Source organism: Coregonus clupeaformis, chromosome 20, assembly GCF_020615455.1.
Source record: "Coregonus clupeaformis isolate EN_2021a chromosome 20, ASM2061545v1, whole genome shotgun sequence".
NCBI classification, from domain to species: Eukaryota; Metazoa; Chordata; class Actinopteri; order Salmoniformes; family Salmonidae; genus Coregonus; species Coregonus clupeaformis.
This window is the reverse complement of record NC_059211.1, coordinates 41,945,375-41,965,772: the sequence shown is the minus strand read 5'-3', so window position 1 is coordinate 41,965,772 and position 20,398 is coordinate 41,945,375. Positions and strand designations below refer to the sequence as shown.

At 43.7% G+C, this 20,398-nt stretch overlaps 1 protein-coding gene across 2 annotated transcripts in view; it reads right to left on the bottom strand.

Moving 5' to 3' along the window:
- The window catches only part of LOC121533422 (leucine-rich repeat-containing protein 7-like), a 98,983-nt gene extending 84,433 nt beyond the window's left edge, over positions 1-14,550 (bottom strand). The window contains exon 1 of one of the 2 annotated variants that reach the window (XM_045205497.1): positions 13,813-14,550. In XM_045205497.1, coding sequence (XP_045061432.1) covers positions 13,813-13,837 — 25 coding nt within the window. In that variant the 5' untranslated portion in view covers positions 13,838-14,550. The remainder of the gene's footprint in view (positions 1-13,812) is intronic. The other variant, XM_041839363.2, reaches the window with a different exon arrangement.
- Positions 14,551-20,398: the final 5,848 nt, after the last annotated feature.

Genomic DNA, 20,398 nt, shown 5'->3' with positions numbered 1-20,398 from the left:
AAGCTAGGAAGGAGAGGCAGTCAGTTTATTGAAGTCATTAAAGTATATTACCCTCTCAATCAGTGTCTTTTCATTGAAAGGTCTAAATCAAACACATACTGTACATGTAGTAGAAAGATAGATATTATAGCAATTTATGTTGCTTAGTTACAGGAAAATCTACAGTTGATTAAATGGTACTAGCAATTGAAACCCCAACCATATATCAAAACTGAATTATAAAAAAACAAATTTATGGTGCCTCTCATCTTGTACCTCACGGTGACACTCTCACACTATCATCAGCAGGAAGGATATTAGCTCAAGCTTATTGAGGTGTCCTGTGTTAGATCTGTAATGCATTAGTTATGCCCCAATGGTAAACCCCTCCGTGGTAGAGCCAGACACAGGAAGCTTTATTTCCAGAGAGCATCTGATGAGCTCAACATTGGGTTAATGGAGATAAGGATTTGGCCTGAATTCTGCATGGCACCTTCTTCAAGCCAACAGTGGGGGTCCATTGGCAACTCAACTCAAAGCAGACACACCATAAGGTAATTTGGAAGGAGCAGCATGTTTTGCGGATTCTGCCATTTGTCTTTAAGAGGTAGTGGGAGTGGCTGAATAGACAGATTTGGAGACACTTTGCAACAGTTTCTGGTAATATGTTGTGGTTGAGGCGGTTGTCCAGGCAGGGGCAAGATGGATGGGTAGATGATGGATGGGCCGCCCTTGGCAACAGGCCCCATGCTCTCCCAGAGCGCCTGGCAGGGATCCAGAGGAGTCAGGCCTGTCTGCCCTGCCTGGCTCCTCTCCGCTCTCTCTCTCTGCTACTGGAGAGAGGCCCATTAATCTCCTGCCAGCGCCACGGCCCATCATACAAACATCACTCCCCTCACACTGTCACTCAGGTTTTGTGCTGCAGTCAGGCCTGATCCATTCCCATGGCAGTGCTTACGGGAGACACCACCGCCACACCTAATCTCCTCACACCTGTCCACCAGGTTATTTCGTCCATGCACACCCACTGCAGGCCAGGGAGACCGAAGTCTCCTGCCCATATGACTAACAAACAAAGGCCGGCCGCTCCCATCAGTGAACAGAAAATCAACTGCAGTGACGATACCATATCAATTTTGACAACTGACACATATTGGCATCTATCAAGATAAAGTTAATAGAGACTGAAAAGAGATACTGGCACAATAGGTCCAAGCTTATAACTGTACTGATGTTGATGTTCTCTTCAGTTTGACTTCAGAGCTGCATATTATTGCCCTGCAGAGATCTTCTGCTAATTTGGTATGTTGCTCCAGCAATGAATACACAAACTGGTCAAAAGAAAACGGACTCAAACACAGCCCAATATATGAGAAAAATACTGTTAGTAGAAATATATTTATTTGCAAAAAGAAATGGCTGACATTTTCAGGTTGGCAGATGGACTAATCAGTGAAACATGATGAATAGTATATGTAAGGAAGCACAGACAGCAGCTGCCCGTGTCCATGGACAGATGCCACACCAAAGAACACCTTTTCCACTGTGTTTACAGATCCAGTTGGGGTCATCCAACATTCAAATCACGTGTCACTATTCTGCATCCAAATACCAGGAAAGTTTAGAGTCCTCTAAACTTCGGAACTTCATTTAGACTTGTAAAATGTAAAAAGCTAGTAATTGATTAGCAGTTGTTAAACTAACAAACTGTCAAGGGCTGATGTGGATGTGGTGTTGGAGTCAGGCGCAGGACACAGCAGCTTAGTCCAACATACTTTACTTGTTAGAAACACGACAATACAAAGTAATTGCATGTCCCGGAAGATCTCGTCCACAAAGGATTGGAAGACTGAAGGAGCATTCATTAACCCATATGGCATGACGAGATACTCATAATGACCCGAGGTGGTACTAAATGCTGTCTTCCATTCATCTCCCTCCCTAATGCGCACCAAGTTGTAGGCGCTCCTGAGATCCAGTTTTGTGAAGAAACGCGCTCCGTGTAATGATTCCGTCATACTCGCAATCAGAGGGAGTGGATAACTGTATTTCACAGTGATCTGATTGAGACTACGGTAATCAATACACGGGCGCAACCCTCCATCCTTCTTCTTCACAAAAAAGAAACTCGAGGACGCAGGGGAAGTGGAGGGCCGTATGTATCCCTGTCTCAGAGACTCGGCTATGTATGTCTCCATAGCCACCTTTTCCTCTTGAGACAGAGGATACACATGGCTCCGCGGAAGCGCTGCTCCTGTCTGGAGGTCTATCGCACAATCCCCCTGTATATGAGGAGGCAACCGCGTCGCCCTCGTCTTGCTAAACACGAGTGCTACATCCTCATACTCAGGGGGAATGTGCATTGCGGGCACTTGGTTCGGACTCTCCACCGAGGTCGCCCCCACGGAAACACCTAGACATCGCCCTACACACTGGGCAGACCACTCCTTGAGAGCCCTCTGTTGCCACGAAATGGAGGGATTATGGGTAATTAACCAGGGAAGCCCCAGCACCACAGGATACGCAGGAGAGTCGATCAGATGTAACTGAATAGTTTCCTCATGACCCCCCTGCGTACTCATCCTAAGTGGTGCTGTGACCTCTCTAATCAACCCCGAACCCAACGGGCGGCTATCTAGTGCATGGACAGGGAAGGGAGCATCAACAGGAAGGAGGGGAATCCCTAACCTTACACAAAAATTCCGATCAACAAAATTCCCAGCTGCGCCTGAATCGACTAGCGCCTTATGCTGGGAATGAGGTGCAACCTGAGGAAATCTTACAGGTATACATAAGTGAACAACAGAGAGCTCTGGGTAAGTGGGGCGCCTACTCACCTGAAATGACTCCCCCAGTGCGTGGCCTGTTGTCCCGTCCCCCCTGGAGACCCTCCCCAGCACCTAGCCGCAGTGTGCCCTCCACGGCCACAGTTGGTGCAGGGGACGGCCCCCCTCGGGCTCCCTCTCCTCCTCTCTCTAGCGCCAGCACCCCCGAGCTCCATAGGGCTCGGCTCGGAGGTGCTGGAGGGTGGAATGGACGGCCCCCACTCGGGACGTCCGCGGGTGGCCAGCAGGGTGTCGAGACAGATGGACATGTCCACCAACTGGTCGAACGATAGGTTGATGTCCCTGCAGGCCAGCTCTCGACAAACGTCCTCCCGTAGACTGCATCGATAGTGGTCGATGAGGGCCCGCTCATTCCACCCTGCATCCACCGCTAGAGTCCGGAATTCCAGGGCGAACTCCTGTGCGCTCCTCTTCCCCTGTCGGAGGTGGAATAGACGCTCCCCCGCCGCTTTCCCCTCAGGTGGATGGTCGAACACTGCCCTGAAGCGGCGGGAGAACTCTGCGTAGGTGATGGTGGCGGCGTCTATTCCCCTCCATTCGGTGTTGGCCCACTCCAACGCCTTGCCGGAGAGACAGGAGATGAGGGCAGAAACGCTCTCGTATCCCGAGGGCGCCGGGTGTATGGTGGCCACCTGCAGGAGGAACCCCTGACACCCGGCTGTGGCGCCATCATACGCCCTCGGGAGCGAGAGCCGAATCTCACTGGATTCCGGAGCTGGGATGGGAGGACTGACCGATGGTGGTGGTAAGGTTGGAGGAGGTGTGGGCACTCCTCCGGTCTCCCATCGGCGCAGAGTGTTGATCACCTCCTGCAGGGCGGATCCGAGTTGATGGATCCTGGCGTCTTGACCGCTGACTCGATCCTCCAGCGACTCGGGTGCTGCTGCTGCTCCTGCTGACTCCATAAGGGTGTGTAATTCTGTCAAGGGCTGATGTGGATGTGGTGTTGGAGTCAGGCGCAGGACACAGCAGCTTAGTCCAACAGACTTTAATTGTTCGAAACACGACAATACAAAGTAACGGGCCTCAACAACAACGGAGGCGAGCGATTACGCATACAGTGCGCAAATACACAAAATACAAAAGAATACCCAAATAGTGCGTCCGTACTCTAAATACATGAGAGCAAAATACACAGCACCTACGGACAGGCGGACAATTACACACAACTAACTACAAAAAAACGAGAAACTTATAGGGGACATAATGAAGACTAAATGGAAACAGGTGTACAAGGAAGACAAAACCAAACAAACATCGATAACATTCAACGGTGGCAGCTAGTACTCCGGGGACGACGAACGCCGAAGCCTGCCCGAGCAAGGAGGAGGAGCAGCCTCGGCCGAATCCGTGACACAAACACTCACAATTCACAATTCATTAACACACAACATAAAAAGCATTTATGTTAATTGTTGAAAGACACAAATAGGGTTATGGGGGCTTAACCAAGAGCCTCTTCACACTTACTACACTTTTCGTAAAAATACCATAGGCTGCATATATTATGTCTGGACCGCTACCCCACCTGTTTTGCATGTTATTTTGGCATTAATACGTGTCACATATCAGTTTGAAAACAATGTAAAAAAATATATATATATCATTGCATTAATAAAGCAGCATACAAACATGGTCTCTTTTTTTATTTCTTGAGTAAGGCAGCTCCAAAATGCAGGTGTTTCAGCCTAGCTCAGTGCTTTCTGTGGTGGTGGGGCAGCCAGCGGAAAATGCGGACCGTAGGGGTTGGTAATGTTCTCTAGTTGCGCCGTGATTGGCTCAGTGTTCTGTCACTCATGGGGACACTACGTCACCGCAACATCTAAGGGTAGAGCTCCAACATTCAAGCCCCTTGGGTGCTGACATAGAGTTACATTAGAAGTGCCCATCCAAGAAGCCTCAAGGTCATTGGCCACAGATAAAATGACGTCAAATCACGTTATGTCTACAGTAGCTTTGATTGGACTGATCATGTCAACATCATACTTTCAAAATCTTAGCTAGCAAGCTAGCAGTCATCATCATGAATCAAGTCAACAATCTACTGGCAAATCCTTTTCAATTCTTGTCACATGAAGAGAAATTATGAAGAGAAATTATAGAAATCATCGGCCATTGGACATAAGCATTATACAAGTTGGAAATCGCAAATTAAACAATAAGTGGTTTGGAAGTAATCAGTGGCTAACTGCAAGCATTGCAAAGCAATCACTAGCCTGCTATTCAGTGGAGTGGGTGTGTGGTCCCACGTCTGGGTTTAAGGGTCTCTTTTCCAAGCTTAAAAGGATAAACATTCAACATTGGCCATGCTATCAATCCAGCATGACTTCTGCCATGCTCAAAACAACTGGAAACTCGGAACTGGGAAATCTCAGACTTCAGTGAGTTCAAGACAACTGGGAACTCTGAAAAAAACTAGCAAGGACTGGGAAAATATGCTTTGAACGGTCATCCAACTCGGAATTGCAAGCCGGGAACTCAGGCCTTTTTCTAGAGCTCCGACCTGAAGATCACTGACGTCACCATGATTCGACATTGTTTTTTGAAGTTGTCTTGAAAGCACCATAAATCCAGAGAATGCCAGACTTTGATGACAAAGTTTGATGACAAAATTTGCACACAAGAAGGACCGCCGCGCCACCTTCCTGTTCAAGTGAGCTCAGCACAACAAGGTGAGTCCAAAAATGTATTGTATGCTGCTGCATTAATGATGTAATATGCCAAGGAGATATGTATGCTGTAGCTAAGAAAGTAATACTAAGTGTATGTTGTGTAGTAAGCTGTTAGTAGCCCATGTGCCTCACCCTAATAATTTGGTCCCTTTTCCCCTCATAATTTCGCCTACTGTTCTGACTTGGTGGTGCACATGTCGCCTATAGCCTGTTTTAGAGAAATGTAATCATCGAATATTGTAAGATCTTTCATTGTCTGCTTATATGCCCCCTTTATTTATCCTACGGTTCTGACTTGGTGTACAGGGAGAATATTGTAAGAATGGCCCATGTTCTGAATTCTGTCGCTGTACATTTCAAAAGTGCTGATCAAATAGTTATATTGACTACGTCCATCCTAGCTCGCTCATTAATATCTTAATCAAAATTACGGATTGCCTCTTATCCGCTCGTCGTCCCCTTATGCCATTGTTTGTAAATCTCAATTGTCAGTAGAAACCACATTTGTTTAAGCAAGTCAGCCATATCAGCTATGTTTTTTTAAAAGGCAGTTAATGAGGCTGAATGAACTACTTCGCTGCCAGACAAGGCTCCACTGATAGCCAGGTGTAGCAGTGGTAAGGTGTTGGCACTGCTGTTGGGACTCTTTATGTAGGCCCTAACAGTTTGTGGGCACCGTTTGTCACCCTTATAGTGCAATTTAGTGTAGTGGATTTGCTGGCATGCATCTAAACAAAATTGGGGGGAGTTTGCCCCACCAAGATTTACATGCTAAATTCGCCACTGCAAATAGGATATGTTTTTTCATTTGTAACATTGTACGATTTCATAGGTGGCACCACAGGTCCCATAGTGGTGTGGGGAAAATTGTTTTCCTGGGGCCCTGAGTTTTTCCTGATCTGGTCTTAGGCTAACCTAACCAACTCTGGACCCTAGTTGTAGCGTATGGCAGTAATAAATCAGCTGTATGGGCTATGATGGGACCAAATCATTTTTCAAATCAAGTCATATGGTTAAAAAAAACTCCTGGAAAAACTCCTGGCCCTAGAGAAGATGAAAACATTAAAACCCTTTACACAACAAAGAGACAATAACTGCGATTGGACAACAAAACTAACAGGGCTGAGCTCGCTGTATGCAGGGTTGCATCGTGTAGGCCTTTGCATCTGTAATTAAAAAGATACTCATACAGTATGTCATCACTTTTGTGTTGATTGATTAATTCCAGTCAATCATTTTTTATTAATAAGGCCTAGGTAGCCTAGCCACCCGAAGTTTGAATATGAACCAAGTATGATCACATTCACATTTTCTCAGAACAAAAATAAATGGGCCTATTTTAGACTATAAATACATAACGTTATGTTTCTCCTGGTCAGGCCCAGATGGGATCAGAGCTCATAGGCTTCTCTAGGCTACCTACAGCTGTGATTGTTATCAGTAGGCTACAGTTGATCAGACTGAAACACAGACTAATTATGCACGTTGAGAAATCATGAGGCATTTTATTACATTTTTTGGGTGGCGTGTATGGGCTTCCATACAAAACAGCCCGTCACAATGAATTCACTTATACCCACATTTTCAGTAGCAATTTGTTTTTACCACATGCAATGATTTGCAAATGAAAATCAAATCAAATCACATTTTATTTGTCACATACACGTGTTTAGCAGATGTTGTAGCGGGTGTAGCGAAATGCTTGTGCTTCTAGCTCCGATAGTACAGTAATATCTAACAATTTCACAACATATACCCAATACACACAAAAAAGTAAGGAATGAGATTTAAGAATATATACATATATAGACAAGCAATGACAGAGCGGCATGGACTAAGATACAGAAGAATCTTATAGAATAGAATGCAATATATACATATGAGATGAGTAGTGCAAGATATGTAAACATTATTAAAGTGACTAGTGTTCCATTTCTTAAAGTGGCCAGTGATTTCAATAGGCAGCAGCAGCCTCTAATGTGCCAGTGATGGCTATTTAACAGTCTGATGGCCTTGAGATAGAAGCTGTTTTTCATTCTCTCGGTCCCAGCTTTGATGCACCTGTACTGACCTCGCCTTCTGGATGATAAAAGGGGTGAACAGGCAGTGGCTCGGGTGGTTGATGTCCTTGATTAACTTTTTGGTCTTCCTGTGACATCGGGTGCTGTATGTGTCTTGGAGGGCGGGTAGTTTGCCCCTAGTAATGCGTTCGGCAGACCGCACCACCCTCTGGAGAGCCCTGCGGTTGTGGGCGGTGCAGTTGCCATACCAGGCAGTGATACAGCCCGACAGGATGCTCTCAATTGTGCATCTCTAAAAGTTTGTGAGGGTTTTAGGTGATAAGCCAAATTTCTTCAGCCTCCTGAGGTTGAAGAGGCTCTGTTGCGCCTACTTCACCACACTGTCTGCGTGGGTGGACCATTTCAGTTTGTCGTGATGTGTACACCAAGGAACTTTAAGCTTTCCACCTTCTCCACTGCGGTCCCATCGATGTGGATAGGGGGGTGCACCCTCTGCTGTTTCCTGAAGTCCACGATCATCTCCTTTGTTTTGTTGATGTTGAGTGAGAGGTTATTTTCCTGGCACCACACTCCCAGAGCCCTCACCTCCTCCCTGTAGGCGGTCTCGTCATTGTTGGTAATCAAGCCTACTACTGTTGTGTCGTCTGCAAACTTGATGATTGAGTTGGAGGCGTGCTTGGCCACGCAGTCATGGGTGAACAGGGAGTACAGGAGGGGGCTGAGCACGCACCCTTGTGGGGCCCCAGTGTTGAGGATCAGCGAAGTGGAGATGTTGTTTCCTACCTTCACCACCTGGGGGCGGCCCGTCAGGAAGTCCAGGACCCAGTTGCACAATGCAGGGTTCAGACCCAGGGCCTCGAGCTTAATGATGAGCTTGGATGGTTCTATGGTGTTGAATGCTGAGCTATAGTCAATGAACAGCATTCTTACATAGGTATTCCTCTTGTCCAGATGGGATAGGGCAGTGTGCAGTGTGATGGCAATTGCATCGTCTGTGGATCTATTGGGGCGGTAAGCAAATTGAAGTGGGTCTAGGGTGACAGGTAAGGTAGAGGTGATATGATCCTTGACTAGTCTCTCAAAGCACTTCATGATGACAGAGGTGAGTGCTACAGGGCGATAGTAATTTAGTTCAGTTACCTTTGCTTTCTTGGGTACAAGAACAATGGTGGCCCTCTTGGAGCATGTGGGAACAGCAGATTGGGAAAGGGAGAGATTGAATATGTCCATGAACACACCAGCCAGCTGGTCTGCGCATGCTCTGAGGATGCGGCTAGGGATGCCGTCTGGGCCAGCAGCCTTGCGGGGGTTAACATGCTTAAATGTCTTAATCACATCGGCCATGGAGAAGGAGAGGCCACAGTCCTTGGTATTGGGCCTCGTCAGTGGCACTGTGTTATCCTCAAAGTGGGCGAAGAAGGAGTCTAGCTTGTCTGGAAGCGAGACGTCGGCGACGTGGCTGGTATTATTTTTGTAGTCCGTGATTGTCTGTAGACCCTGCCACATAAGTCTCGTGTCTGAGCCGTTGAATTGCGACTCCACTATGTCTCTATACTGATGTTTTGCCAGTTTATTTTCGGAAGCTACCCGGAACATATCCCAGTCCGCATGATCAAAAAAATCTTGAAGCGTGGATTCCGATTGGTCAGACCAGCGTTGAATAGTCCTTAGCACAGGTACTTCCTGTTTGAGTTTCTGCCTATAGGAAGGGAGAACCAAAATGGAGTCGTGGTCAGATTTGCCGAAAGGAGGGCGGGGGAGGGCCTTATAACCATCCCGGAAGTTTGAATACCAATGGTCGAGGATTTTAGCAGCGCGAGTACAACAGTCGATATGTTGATAGAACTTCGGCAGCCTAGTCCTCAAATTTGCTTTGTTAAAATCCACGGCTACAATAAATGCAGCCTCAGGATATGTGGTTTCCAGTTTGCATAAGGTCCAGTGAAGTTCTTTGAGGGCCGTCGTGGTATCGGCTTGAGGGGGGATATACACGGCCGTGACTATAACCAAATAAAATTATCTTGAGAGATAATACAGTCGCCATTTGATTGTGAGATATTCTAGGTCGGGTGAACAGAAGGACTCGAGTTCCTCTATGTTACTACAATTACACCACGAGACGTTAATCATGAAACACACACCTCTGCCCTTCTGCTTCCCGGAGAGATATTTATTCCTGTCTGCGCGATGAACTGAGAACCAATCTGGCTGGACCAATTCCGACAGAATATCCCAAGAGAGCCATGTTTCCGTGAAACAGAGTATGTTACAGGCCTTGATGTCTTTCTGGAAAGAAATCCTTGCCCGTAGTTCGTCGACTTTGTTAACTAAAGATTGAACATTAGCGAGTAGAATACTTGGAAGCGGTGGGTGGTGCCTCTCCTCCGCCGGCGATGTTTTGGGTCAGCCGCTGGAATCAGTTCAGTTGCCCTGGGGAGAGCAAACAAAGGATCTGCTTCGGGAAAGTCGTATTCCTGGTCGTAATGCTGGTGAGTTACCGCTGCTCTGATATCCAATAGTTTTTCCCAGCTGTATGTAATGATGCAAAACACTTTCTGAGCTAATAATATTTAAAAAAAATACATAAAAAAAAAAAATACTGCAAAGTTTCCTAAGAGCTAGTCGCGAGGCCGCCATCTTCGTCGGCGCCAGGTATACTTTATAATGATCAAAATTAAGTAATGTTGTAAGGTAGGCCTACTGTATTTATGTCTTCGTATGAGAGAGTTAATCGTACATTTTTGATAGGTTAACGTTACTTGATGGAGACATGCTGTGCTTTTTGTCTTGAAGCTCAAATGTAATGAGTGTAGCCTACAGACGAGTAAATAAACCCTTTAACTGTCTGCAAATGCTTGTGAATTGTTACATTATTCAAGATTATACAACGGGTGGTTCTAATCCTGAATGCTGATTGGTTAAAACCGAATTCCAACCGGTATCTATTCCACAAGTTACCACTGGCTAAATCTATGACGTTAAAATGACCGCGCAATCCACTGTCTCATCAGCCCAGCCAGGCAATTTATAAACTTGATCTCCACTATAAAAAGCATCTAGACATTATCTCACATTTCTTTTAGACTAACATTTAGTTTTCAATAGCGGATATTTGTATAAACCTTGCTCTCTGTCTCTCCGACATTTTTTAAAAATTGTTTCAATATTCAAAATCGATCTCCAGCTGTCCCATAGTAATGAAAATGTTGGGAGTCGGGATGAGACAGACTGACAGGCAGACAGCGTTTCTCAGCCAGTCGAAATCATGAATCAGCTGGCATCATTTGTATGGATATATACAAAGAAATGTCAATTGAAAAAAGGTCAAACAAAATGAAGTGCAGCTAGTTTTCAGTCTTTCCAGCTTCAGTTTGAAGTGATTGTGTTAGCTGTGTTGTTGGCTAGCTCCTCTGAACAACAGTGTCCTGACAAGAGAGCACATTTTCTATGCCAGGTGAAATCATGCCTCATTAGCTCATTGTTATGGATGTTCCAAATAAATGTGACTAGAAAACAGCTTAAACAAATGCAAATGCAGATACTGTTGTTATTCTGGCTGCACTGTTTGACGTGACTGTAAATTAGCCGTAGTTGGCTAGCTAGCAAGCAAGGGATAAGAACGTTGCCAGCCAGTATTGCAATCGAACATTTAGAACGAACGACTGGGTCGCGTCCATAGATACAGAACAAAAAGACTGAACGACTGGGTCATGTCTCTGGCAACCGAACCGATAAATCAAACGACCAGCCGGCTTGGGTAGCAACCCTACATTTGTGTCGGGACTATATCTTGTGGAAGGATGAAATAGTATGAATAAATATAATCAAAATAATGTTTTTAATGAAAATATGTCAATCATTATTTGAATATGTTGGTAACCCGTTGTATAAATGTGATAATGCCCTCGAAGCCGGTTATTATTCAATAGTGCAATGTTTTAGAATAATGGTTTCTGTCATTGTTGAATAGTTTGTTCTTACTTGCTAGTGGCTACTGTGATATTCCCGGTCAATTTGAGCTGCGGACCAAGAATGTCGCATCGCCAGCCACAACGAAAGGTAAGGCAAGGATGTAATGTGAATTGAAAAGTAGAATTCTCTTTCGCCACCCTGCTCCTCAGACTCTCCTTCATATCTCGTAGTGGGAATAGGGCCCACTGGCTTATTTCTGCAGTTGTTTTAAGAGCACTAAATGGGCAAATGTGTAGACATCAATGAGTTAATTAGAATGTTTCACTGAAAAACTCAAGATAGAGATATATGAATGTGGAAGACCTGTTGTCAACTTTGAATGGCTAGCTAACTTCAACGGTACAGCCTGTAGCAGTTAGCTGCTGCCTCTTTTCCAGTGACGTGACTAACTGGCAGGTTCAGCTTTCATCTGCCCCTTCAAAGGCACAAAATGTGAACAGTACCTGCTTACTAATGAGAATGGAAGACAGCTTTTATCCATAAGCAAAAAATATGAACCAAATGAGAAATGAAACACCTCAGTCAAATATACAGTGACTACTGAAAGTCTACACACCCCTTGCACAGTCTTCACATTTTGCTGCCTTAAAATTAAATATAAAAAGGGATAAAACAATTAGTTTTTTCCTACTGATCTACACAACCTACTCCACATTTTCAAAGTTAAATAAAACATTTCCAAATTGATACAAATTTAAACGAAGATGTCTTGATTGCGTGTCTTCATACCCCAGAGTTAATCCTTTGTGGGAGCACCTTTGATTAAGATTAGATTAACATCACTTTATTGGCCAATTGCATACAAGGTCCAACCAGAATTTTACTTCTGCTTTTAACCAAACCCCTCCGAAAGACACACATACAGGGTTTTTGGAGAGGTGCGGGGGGCTCCGACACTGGGCGCCCAGGAGCTGTTGTGTGGGGTTAAGTGCCTTGCTCAATGGCACAACAGCAGGCAATGGCATCTAGGATTTGATATCAGAAACCCTCCAGTTGCCAGCTCACTTCCCACCCGATTTTTCCCATCGGACCCAGGATTCAAACTGGCAACCCTCCGGTGGCTGGCTAGCCAATCTAACCGCTAGGCTACCTGCCGCCCTAGCATCCATTTGGCAGCCATTACAGCTGTGAATCATTTAAAATAAGATCCTACCAACTTTGCACTATAAATTATAAACAATAAATGTCTTTTAATTTGAAAATGTGGACTAGGTTGGGTAGATCGATAGGAGTAAAATCAAATGTAATCCCTTTTTAGATTTAATTTTAAGGCAGCAAAATGTGAAGACATTTATTGTGGGTTCGATTCCCACGGGGGGCCAGTATGAAAAAAAAAATAAAAAAAATGGATGCACTCACTAACTGTGAGTCGCTCTGGATAAGAGCGTCTGCTAAATGACTAAAATGTAAATGTGTGAGCGGTGTGTAGACTTTCACTAGGCACTGTATGCAAAATGGAAGCTGTCAACTCCAAATTAAACTGCATAATTGACTGGACCTCTAACCAGATCAATTCCTATTGGTTGCAACAGGATTTAGACACAAGCCAACCTGTATCAAGGCACTGCAGTATGAGTTGGAATGACCTGCTTATGCCACTCATATAAACACCAGGCATTTCATGACCTTCTCATTAATTTATCAATTTAAGAAACAGTTGATTGGATTGAAATGGGATTGTACTATAGGACTACTAATAGACCCATATCCTCATTCAATTTTTTAAGATGAGCAGGGTTCACCTTGAATAGCTCTGATATCATAGAGGTGCAATCATGTCAATCATGAATATCAGGAACAAGTAGCCAAGGCACCTGGGTGCAAACATACAGTGACTCATGGATCAATATAAACATCAAGCCTGATGTAGCCTATACTGTAGGTTATTGAAAGACTAATAATGGATATATTTAATTATAATATAAATAGAACCAAGTCTTTATCAAACTTGAGTCCCAGCTAAAGGATAATATGCTGGTTTTTAACATGTCCCAGTTGCACTGTGCTCTTGGGGGCTTTATGTGCACTGGTTCTCATTGAAGACATAAGCAAGATGTGAGTGTAATACCAAATTAAAGGCACTATTTCACTTAAATGAATCATATACGTATGAGTGAAGTGAATGCAGAACTCACTGCTGCTAGCCTATATGTGAAATGTGAACATAATCTTCATAAAACATTATAAAAAGCTTGCAATTGGTAACGGTGATCTATTGAGTGAGGTGCAATATTTTGTTATTATGTCATTGCTCACTACATTAGATGCAGTTTCCTATTGATGACACGGCTTTACAGTATTAACAATAAAATGCACACTTACGTTGTAGATGTGAGTAATTGTCCATTGGGTTGTTCTATAGAATTTATTTCAATCCAATTGTAATTCCAAAACCGGGCCGTAGCCTTCTATGGCAGGTATGTGCAGAGGTGAGTAGCCTACTCAAGGAGCACCAAACCATGGTGCGGTTTGCCTTTCAGTGACAAGGAATAAATGGGTCTCTTTCAAGACAAAACAAATGAGCATCCACATGCTGGCCATAATACGTTAGACTGTAAACAAATCATAAAATGGTCTTCCTATTCTAATAGCAGATTTCAGGTGATAATAGGATATTGATCAAGATGCTGCGGGTATGCGCTTTATATCATTGTAAACCGATAGATGAACACCCAGCCATTGCTCCCAATACTTTAATCAAATTGTTCAGGTTCATAATGCTTATCTTCTTTATGCATACAATCCCGTTTACCGAGGTGCACATACACGGCAAAAAGACACGCGATTATGCAGGGTTTGATAGATTACGCTCATTGGGTGATTCCGTCATCGAATTTCGAGGCAGGTACCGAAAAATTCGATGTCCTTCTCCGTGAGGGAACTCGAAGACTTCTCACGAATGCAATCAAATGAGCGTTTCCTCGCATCGACACGAGAGAGGAGGAGGCAGAAGAAGGGAGAAGGCGGGAGGAAATGAGGACAGGATGAAGATGGAACGAACGGGGACGCAAAAGGAGTGGTCTGCGTGCATGCGAGCGCGTGAATAAAGTGCGCGGCAGGGAAAAAACTGAGATAAGATAAAACCAGAATACACTGTTCATAAAACTAGAAACTACACTCCTCTCTGACCACTGCTCCACCGCCACTACTGATATTACTCCATTTATAACCCTTCCATGTCTGTGTTAACCAACAGTATAGCCCACTTTCAATGAACTAGAAGTCCACTATTGAGGTTTAACACAGTATTTTTCCAGCCTACTATTGCATGTTGCTTTCATCATTCATCTTCCAGACAGGAATTTGGGCAAGCAATCTCAGCGCTCTCTTTAGCAAACACACAGAGGAATGGTGAGAGCACAGATCATATTGGGCTTCTTTGGAAAGCTGCTGCATCTGTAAAGAAAACTGGATTGAGGAGGGCTTGTAACCTGTTGTTATACCTAGCTACTTTAGTCTTAATATAATTTTTTTGCTTTACAGTATGCATTATGCTCTATGTGTAAGGCAATACTGAGAAAAAACGTCAATGTTTTAAGAGGGCATAGTTGACATTGCACTGAACACACAAAATAACGGCTTTGTCAGGATTCTTTTCAATTGACAGCCCAAACTACAGGGCCAAATTCCCCAGCGAATGATGTCTATAAACCAGCTCTTGAGAGATGACTAAATCTCCTATGACTTTTCATTAGATCTCCCTCCATACATTGAAGGACTATGATTGGAATTTTTCCACACCATGGCCAGCCAGCCAGTAGGCTGGAGTTACTAGATGGATACACACTCAGATGGATGTTGGAATGTTTCCGGCTGTTTGTGATGTGGTCCAGTAATAGTAGCATATCCCAGTCTGGTCCATAATTATTGGCACCCTTGATAAAGATGAGCAAAAAAGACTATAAAATAAAGAGCTATTTTGTATGCAAAACAAATGTGTGAAAGTATATGCTTTTATGCTAATACAATTGCTCAGAGAAATATATTTTGTTTAACAAGTAATTTCTGAAAAATCTCAAAAATAATTGCCACCCGTTTTTCAATACTAGCACCCTCCCCTTGCGAGGATAACATCACTGAGCCTTTTTCTGAAATGTTTCATGAGATGAAAAACACGTGGGAAGGGATCTTAGACCATTCAGAATCTTTCCATATCCTTGATATCCTTTGTCTGCTCTCATGGACTGCCCTCTTGAATTCAAACCACAGGTGTTCAATGGGGTTCAAGTCCAGCGACTGAGATGGCCTTTGCAAAATGTTGATTTTGTGGTCAATTAACTATTTCTTTGTGGATTTTGGTTAGTGCTTGGGGCTTTTGTCTTGTTGGAAGATACACTTGTGGCCAAGTGTCGGTCTCCTGGCAGAGGCAACCAGATTTTTGGCTAAAATTAGCTATTACTTTGTTGTTCATGATGCCGTTGACCTGAAAGGGGCAGTGTAGTCAAAAACTAGATTGTCTTGCGTTTTATATACACTGAGTGTACAAAACATTATGAACACCTCTTTCCATGACATAGACCAGGGGTGTCAAACTAATTCCGTGGAGGGCCTAATGTCTGCTGGTTTTTGGTTTTTCCTTTCAATTAAGACGTAAACAACCAGGTGAGGGGAGTTCCTTACTAATTAGTGACCTTAATTCATCAATCAAGTACAAGGGAGGAGTGAAAACCCACAGACACTCGGCCCTCTGTGGAACGAGTTTGACGCGTGACAAAGACTGACCAGGTGAATCCAGGTGAAAGCTATGATCCCTTATTGATGTCACTTGTTAAATCCACTTCAATCAGTGTAGATGAAGGGGAGGAGACAGGTTAAAGAGGGACTTTTAAGCCTTGAGACAATTGAGACATGGATTGTGTATGTGTGCCATTCAGAGGGTGAATGGGCAAGACAAAATATTGAAGTGCCTTTGAACGGGGTATGGTAATAGGTGCCAGGCGCACCGGTTTGTGTCAAGAACTGCAACGCTGCTGGGTTGTTCACGCTCAACAGTGTCCCGTGTGTATCAAGAATGGTCCACCACCCAAAGGACATCCAGCCAACTTGACACAACTGTGGGAAGCATTTTTTATTTTTATTTTTTTTATTTCACCTTTATTTAACCAGGTAAACCAGTTGAGAACAAGTTCTCATTTACAACTGCGACCTGGCCAAGATAAAGCAAAGCAGTGCGATAAAAAACAACAACACAGAGTTACATATGGGGTAAAACAAAACAAAGTCAAAAATACAACAGAAATACATATAATATACAGTGTGCAAATTTAGCAAGTTATGGAGGTAAGGCAATAAAATAGGCTATAGTGCAAAATAATTACAATTTAGTATTAACACTGGAATGATGTGCAAGAGATGATGTGCAAATAGAGATACTGGGGTACAAATGAGCAAAATAAATAACAATATAGGGATGAGGTAGTTGGGCGGGCTAATTTCAGATGGGCTGTGTACAGGTGCAGTGATCGGTAAGGTGCTCTGACAACTGATGCTTAAAGTTAGTGAGGGAGATAAGTGTCTCCAGCTTCAGAGATTTTTGCAATTTGTTCCAGTCATTGGCAGCAGAGAACTGGAAGGAATTGCGGCCAAAGGAGGTGTTGGCTTTGGGGATGACCAGTGAGATATACCCGCTGGAGCGCAGACTACGGGTGGGTGTTGCTATGGTGACCAATGAGCTAAGATAAGGCGGGGATTTGCCTAGCAGTGATTTATAGATGGCCTGGAGCCAGTGGGTTTGGCGACGAATATGTAGTGAGGACCAGCCAACAAGAGCGTACAGGTCACAGTGGTGGGTATTATATGGGGCTTTGGAGACAAAACGGATGGCACTGTGATAGACAACATCCAATTTGCTGAGTAGAGTGTTGGAGGCTATTTTGTAAATGACATCGCCGAAGTCAAGGATCGGTAGGATAGTCAGTTTTACGAGGGCATGTTTGGCAGCATGAGTGAAGGAGGCTTTGTTGCGAAATAGGAAACCGATTCTAGATTTAACTTTGGATTGGAGATTCTTAATGTGAGTCTGGAAGGAGAGTTTACAGTCTAACCAGACACCTAGATATTTGTAGTTGTCCACATACTCTAGGTCAGACCCGTCTAGAGTAGTGATTCTAGTCGGGTGGGCGGGTGCAAGCAGCGTTCGGTTGAAGAGCATGCATTTAGTTTTACTAGTGTTTAAGAGCAGTTGGAGGCTACTGAAGGAGTGTTGTATGGAATTGAAGCTCGTTTGGAGGTTTGTTAACACAGTGTCCAATGAAGGGCCAGATGTATACATTGGAGTCCACATGGGACAGCATCCCTGTGGAAAGCTTTCGACAACTTGTAGAGTCCATGCCCCAATGGATTGAGGCTGTTCTGAGGGAAAAAGGAGGAAGGTGTTCTTAATGTTTTGTACAATCAGTGTATATTTCCACTCTATGAGTTTGGAATAATACTGTGAAATTGTGCAAATTATGATAATGTACTTTTAGTGTAAGAGCTGTTTGAAAAGACCGCCTGAAACTTCAGCTTGGGTGGGGATTTTGCACCGCCTGGTGACATCAAAATTCTAGCTTGAGAAATTTCATTTTGCTAAGAAGCTATTTTAGTTTCTTTTTGCCCATTTTAATTGAAAACAATCACAGTTAGGTACTTAATTGATACCCAGAATGTTTTTTTAATTGAGATAAAAACAGCTGCATTGGACCTTTAACAAGGTCCCCAGGACTAGTGGAAGCAAAATAGCCCCATAACATCAAAGATCCACCACCATATTTTACCGTAGGTATGAGGTATTGTTTTGCATATGCTTCTGTTTTTCAATGCCAAACCCAAACTGGTGTGTGTTGCCAAAGTGCTCTATTTTCATGTCATCTGTCCATAGCACCGGTTCCAGTCTAAGTGTCAATGCCATTTATCAAACTCCAGGCGCAATAGTCATAGCACCGATGGTCATCCTTATATGGATGATGTCTATAAACCAGCTCTTGAGAGATGACTAAATCTCCTATGACTTTTCATTAGATCTCCCTCCATAAATTGAAGGACAATGATTGGAATTATTCCACACCATAGCCAGCCAGCCAGTAGGCCACAGTATATGGGATAAAGCACTGGAATGGGGATAGAGGCATGGAGTTACTAAATGGATAACACACTCAGATGGATGTTGGAATGTTTCAGGCTGAGTTGACATGCACATGATGCAACATATTTTTTTATTCATTACAAATGTTACTCTACACACCAAAATGTATAATCATCATTGTCATACATCATACTACAGACAGTGTGTCACAAATTACAAAGGCTTAACAAAGTAATACAAAACAATTTGTCCAATCAACACACAGCTACACTACAAGTTTAATCGGAGACTTCTGAGAGTATAAAACGTCAATGGGAAACCATCGTAACCTAGCAACATTGCTTCACAAAATCCATATACAGTAGCTTAATTTAAGGGGAACAGGCATCTGCAGCGGAATCCACTATAAGAATTATATAACTTCCTGTATTTCTATTTCACCTATTGGACCTATCAATCTGGTCCTGGTATGACTGGATGATATTATTGATTAATCAATGTTTGATATTGGGTTGACAGGACCCTTACTATGCATCTCATCTCATGATGACCAATCTTTGAGGTCTATGCACCAATGACCATTAGCACACTGACATAAAAGCATTATGTCATTGTATAGTGCTGTCCATTGAGAAGTCCTAGAGGTGTTTCCAGTGCAGTGGACTTCACAGATGGACTCAGTACCTCCTCAGAACCTCATTCATCACCATTACACCCCTCTCTGACAGCAGTTTACTCCACGCAGGTTGCCCACAACACTGCACAGTCGGCAGGAGACAGACAGTTAGCACACAGGTAGGTGGCTGTTAGGGCAGAAATAAAACCAAATAACCCCTTGTTAATAAGTGATGACCTACAGATAGCTAATCAGCAATCTTTACAACCCTCAGATAGTTACTCAGATCTGAGAAAACCATATTTTATGCTCCTTAGTGAATACATTTCCCATGTAGTATAAACACACACAGCCCCTGGGCCTTGGAAACATGGAGGAGTCTGATTGCCTTCATTTGCATTTGGTTCTTCATTTGCAGCTCTCAGTGAGATTGGTCAGGCCCTGCCTGCTTCGTTAAAGACGTGTCCAGGTCTGTTCTTTGATGTTGAGAGCAGAGGTCTGACGCTGTATGCTGGCGGAGTGCATTGCCAATGTTAACTAGCTCTCCGAGTACCCACTAAGAGGGTCTCTCCAGTCATGCTGCACTCGCTGTCAGCCTCCCTAATTGAATCGGACACTTCTGAAGCAGCGTTGAAACAGACCCTCTCCGATCGCAGTGCACTCTGGGGTTCCACCTGGGAATGTCTGTCTGTGATGACGGGGGGTTTGGCTTCGGAGACAAGGCCACGGAGTGCATCTTATTACAAAGGGTTCACACAGCAGTTATGCCACTTGTTTGATAGCTTAATTATCATGTAATATCCCTATGCAGCAACCACACCACTGAGCATATCACAGAACATTAAACTAGAACATAGACTTTGTTTACATTAATATTGCTTTTCGTCCTGATGGCATTCGGTATCTTTGTCATGCTCATAATCGATTATGGATAATGAGTGACACTCTGAAGGTCAGTAAACTAGCTTATCATTCTCACAGGATTTAGAAAATCATCCTGTATCTAACAGAGGGACAGCTATGAGAGTTGACAGTGTACTGTACAGTAGCCATTCACTGGGCTGGACAGAGAGAGGAGAGCCAGATAAGAGTTTGTGTTAACAGTATTAGCAGTACATTTTCATTGATTCTTTCCTCAAAGGGAGCAGCCTACAAACAGTCCCGTTTGACTTCTTACAAATGACACCATTACCTCATTGTTAACATAAGCATGCACACAGTCCTTAAAT